The sequence below is a fragment of the Sinocyclocheilus grahami genome, unplaced genomic scaffold (assembly GCF_001515645.1).
Source record: "Sinocyclocheilus grahami isolate Dianchi unplaced genomic scaffold, SAMN03320097.WGS_v1.1 scaffold201.1, whole genome shotgun sequence".
NCBI lineage: Eukaryota > Metazoa > Chordata > Actinopteri > Cypriniformes > Cyprinidae > Sinocyclocheilus > Sinocyclocheilus grahami.
The window spans coordinates 1,150,732-1,154,310 of record NW_015505380.1 but is presented as its reverse complement, the minus strand read 5'-3'; the positions used below and the strand labels follow the sequence as shown (position 1 = coordinate 1,154,310).

Genomic DNA, 3,579 nt, shown 5'->3' with positions numbered 1-3,579 from the left:
AGTGAGTGAGTGAGAGTGTGAGAGTGTGAGAGTGTGAGAGAGTGAGAGAGTGAGAGAGTGAGTGAGTGAGTGAGTGAGAGAGAGTGATCTGGGCACAAACCTTTTCACTACAGCCACAATCACAGTGTTGTGAGAGCAGCTGATGGCTCGAATTGAGCTGAGAAAAAAAATGAAGATTAGAAACAACAACAACACACACACTTCAGCATTTCTGAGACACAAACCTGAAACACAATGAATGTACAAAAAAACATTTACATTTTCAAGCAGGCCATGTGAACACTGCATACAGTGGGATTCCAGTGGACATAATTTCTTGTGGTTAAATTACACTTTAAACTTATTATAGTTGAGAATGCGGTACATTAATACCCGAGAACGTACAGTACGAGCGGTCGAGAGTCAACTCTTCAACACCGAAGAGCTGTTCGGTTAAAGTGGAAGTGAAGCAGTCAGTCAAGTTTACATTATTTAGTAAACTGATTTCCACTGATTAAAATATATAACAAAGACAATTCATGTAACCATTTTAAATAAAAAAGGATGTTTTGTTATAGCGTTTGACCGCAGCGTGTGACGTCACGGGGTTAGTTTGACGCTTCTCAACATTACAACTGATCCGATGGTTTTGAGTCACATTTAAACTTTGCACTTCAAATAAACCATTTATTTCACAGTGCATGCAGCTTCATTAGGATTGAAGGTCAATGTCTCGATCAGTTTCCAGACCCTTCACCCTCTCTGTTCCTCTGTGGTGGAATGAGCCCCAAACTCCGACACGTACCGACAGAGCGCTTCAGCGTCGAAGTATCTGGAATGTCTGTGATCGATGATGATCAGATCGTGGTTCTTCTCCTGAAAGCTCTCCAGCGCCGCTTCTGGCGTTCGGGCCACATTACACCTGAAACCAGCGCGTTCACACGCCCAGCAGAAGCTGTGACTCTGAGCATCGTCTTTGGCAAACACTAACAGTACCTGAAACACACACACACACACACACACACACACACACACACACACACACAGAGCTGTCATCAGTGTGAGACAGTGCTGGATAAAAACACATTCAGCCACAACAACAACTTCCATCAATAACAGGAACATAATACGAGCTGATTCACTGGAGTGGTTCAGAAGAATGAAACACTGTGTTTGTGTGGATGGACGGCTCGGACGCTCGGCGTGTGTTCTGAGGGAATGTGGGATCAGCTGGGAGGACAAAAACAGGAAGAGGAAATCACTATTTCACTTTCCATCAGTAATTAAAACTCTGCAACAGGCACAACACCTCAGCAAGAACCTCAACACTTACTGCTAACCTCACGCTAACGCTAACCCAACACTAATACTAACCCAATGCTAATGCTAACCCAACATATATTCCATTAAGGGTGCTCCGATTGATCGGCTACTGATCACTATCGGCCGATAATCGCTTTGGGATGATCGATCGGCGGTCTCTATAAAGAACGATCTCATAAACAGATCTCAAGCAGATGACGCTGCTGTGAGAGGTTTGGCATGACATGCAGCGGCACTGTCTTAGTCTTCGTCTTCATATTTCTTTATTTAATGCGTGTTATTAAATAACTTTATTTATAACTTAAAAGTAATTTGTAAACCTTGTGTGAGGCTTACAAACAGCGTGAGTGAATCATCGCGCGCACTCTCTCTCAAAATACGCAAATGGCTTCGAATCACCACACATCGCGTCTAAACGCGAGCTGCATGCTGCACAGGTAACACAGGAATCGTCACTTGCAGAATCGAGGCAGTGTCACATTGTCACTAAAGTTTATAAATTGCATTACTTTTTAATTCTTGGACAGTGTTCGCACGCTCTCCTGGAGACTGAGCTCATGCACACCCGCAGCGCACACACATAACGCCAGGTTCACATTACTCTGTTTGCAGTGCGAATGTGGTGCATATTTCTCTGCGCTCATGTTAACAGATTAAAGCGTGCACACTGCACACGGTTACGGTCCGGCGGTGCGTTCAGGAGCGGTGCGTCTGCAGCAGAGCAGAGATAGTTTCCACACCGAGTCTACTGCTGCGCTGCAAGCACTGAATTAAAGTAACAGCTCATTGTTTGCAGTAAATATGAACATGGATTGACACTAAAATTGAGTAATTACACCATAAATGCATCAAATCAAAGTCTACTTTGTTTCACAGTCAACACATATGGCTTTTTAGCTAGGTTTAAAGGAAAAGAGCACTTTTAGACAAACAATAATAATAGATTGTATTACTGTACTGTGTAAAAAAAGAATTGCAAAGCTGAAAAAGCATTTTCAGTGACAATGTTTGGATTTGAAATCAAACTAATGGATAAATGTAGTGTTTGTGGTAAACAGCTGTGGATCAGTAGCGGACTCCTGTGTGAAAGCTGCTTCTCTCACCAGAGACACCTAAGAGGGGAATTACCCACATTTTCAAAAATGAAATTCAGGTCCTGAATTAATGTCTAAAAATCCTGGTTGAAGTATCACTACAAATAGTTATAAATGATAAAAAAGAAGGCTTTAAAAAGATCAGTATCGGTGATCGGTATCGGCAGATACTGCTTTCTGTGATCGGTCTCAAAAATCCTGATCGGAGCACCCCTAATTTCCACACTCCACAAAGTTTATGCACATTTTTAGAACTTAATGCACATCTTGGCATTTTCCATCTAGCATCTTTTTATGTGATATTCCAAAATGCATAGAAATACAGGTGGATGGAAACACAGATATTAATGCTAACCCAACGCTAATTCTAAACGAATACTAACGCCAACACAAACGCTAACACGAACCTAGCGCTAATGCTAACCCAGCACTAACACCAACCCAACATTAATGCTAAACGAACACTAATACTAACTCAACGTTATTGCTAAACGAATACTAACGCCAGAGGCGTTTTAACTACATTGTTCTGGAGTTCACTGGCTCATAGAGTATGGCTGTGAATGAAGTGAACTGTGAGTCACTGAGTTTGGGATTTTAGGGCACTGCGTGACGCCACTTGTCAAACCCCAGACTCTGTGCTCCTGAGTTTCTACACATTACAGGCCTTTCGAATCATTCTGACGCGTCTGTTGAAGGATTCACGGAGCGATAATTCACATCTTCTCATGGGAGCTCCAGAAACCTCAGGATACAGGAGTCAGGTCGTATTCACTCAACCTTCCTAGATTTAGCTTGAAGAATTAATGAGCGATAATGAAACTCCCAATATAGAACACACTCATGCACACACACACACACACACACTCTCTCTCTCTCACACACAGGTTTGTTTTTGTGAAAAGTGGGGACATCCCATAGGCGTAATGGTTTTTATACTGTACATACCGTATATTCTATTGCCCTACACCAACCCTACCCCTAAACCTACCCCTCACAGGAGACTTTCTGCTATTTCAGATTTTCAATACACTCCATTCTGTGTGATTTATAAGCGTTTTGAAAAGTGGGGACATGGGGTAATGTCCTGAAAAGTCACCTTCTCCTTGTAATACCTATGTCATACCTTTGTCATTATACAAATTTATGTCCTCATTTGTCACAAAAACGCGTACACACACAC

At 42.2% G+C, this 3,579-nt stretch overlaps 1 protein-coding gene across 1 annotated transcript in view; it reads right to left on the bottom strand.

The window, feature by feature from the left end:
* LOC107595394 (high affinity cAMP-specific and IBMX-insensitive 3',5'-cyclic phosphodiesterase 8A-like) overlaps nt 1–3,579 on the bottom strand; it is a 24,242-nt gene that overhangs the window by 2,407 nt on the left and 18,256 nt on the right. Inside the window, exons 3-4 of the mRNA XM_016285777.1 lie at nt 785–975; nt 101–157 (exon numbers count right to left, since the gene is read on the bottom strand). Of these exons, the coding sequence (XP_016141263.1) occupies nt 101–157; nt 785–975 (248 nt within the window). The remainder of the gene's footprint in view (nt 1–100; nt 158–784; nt 976–3,579) is intronic.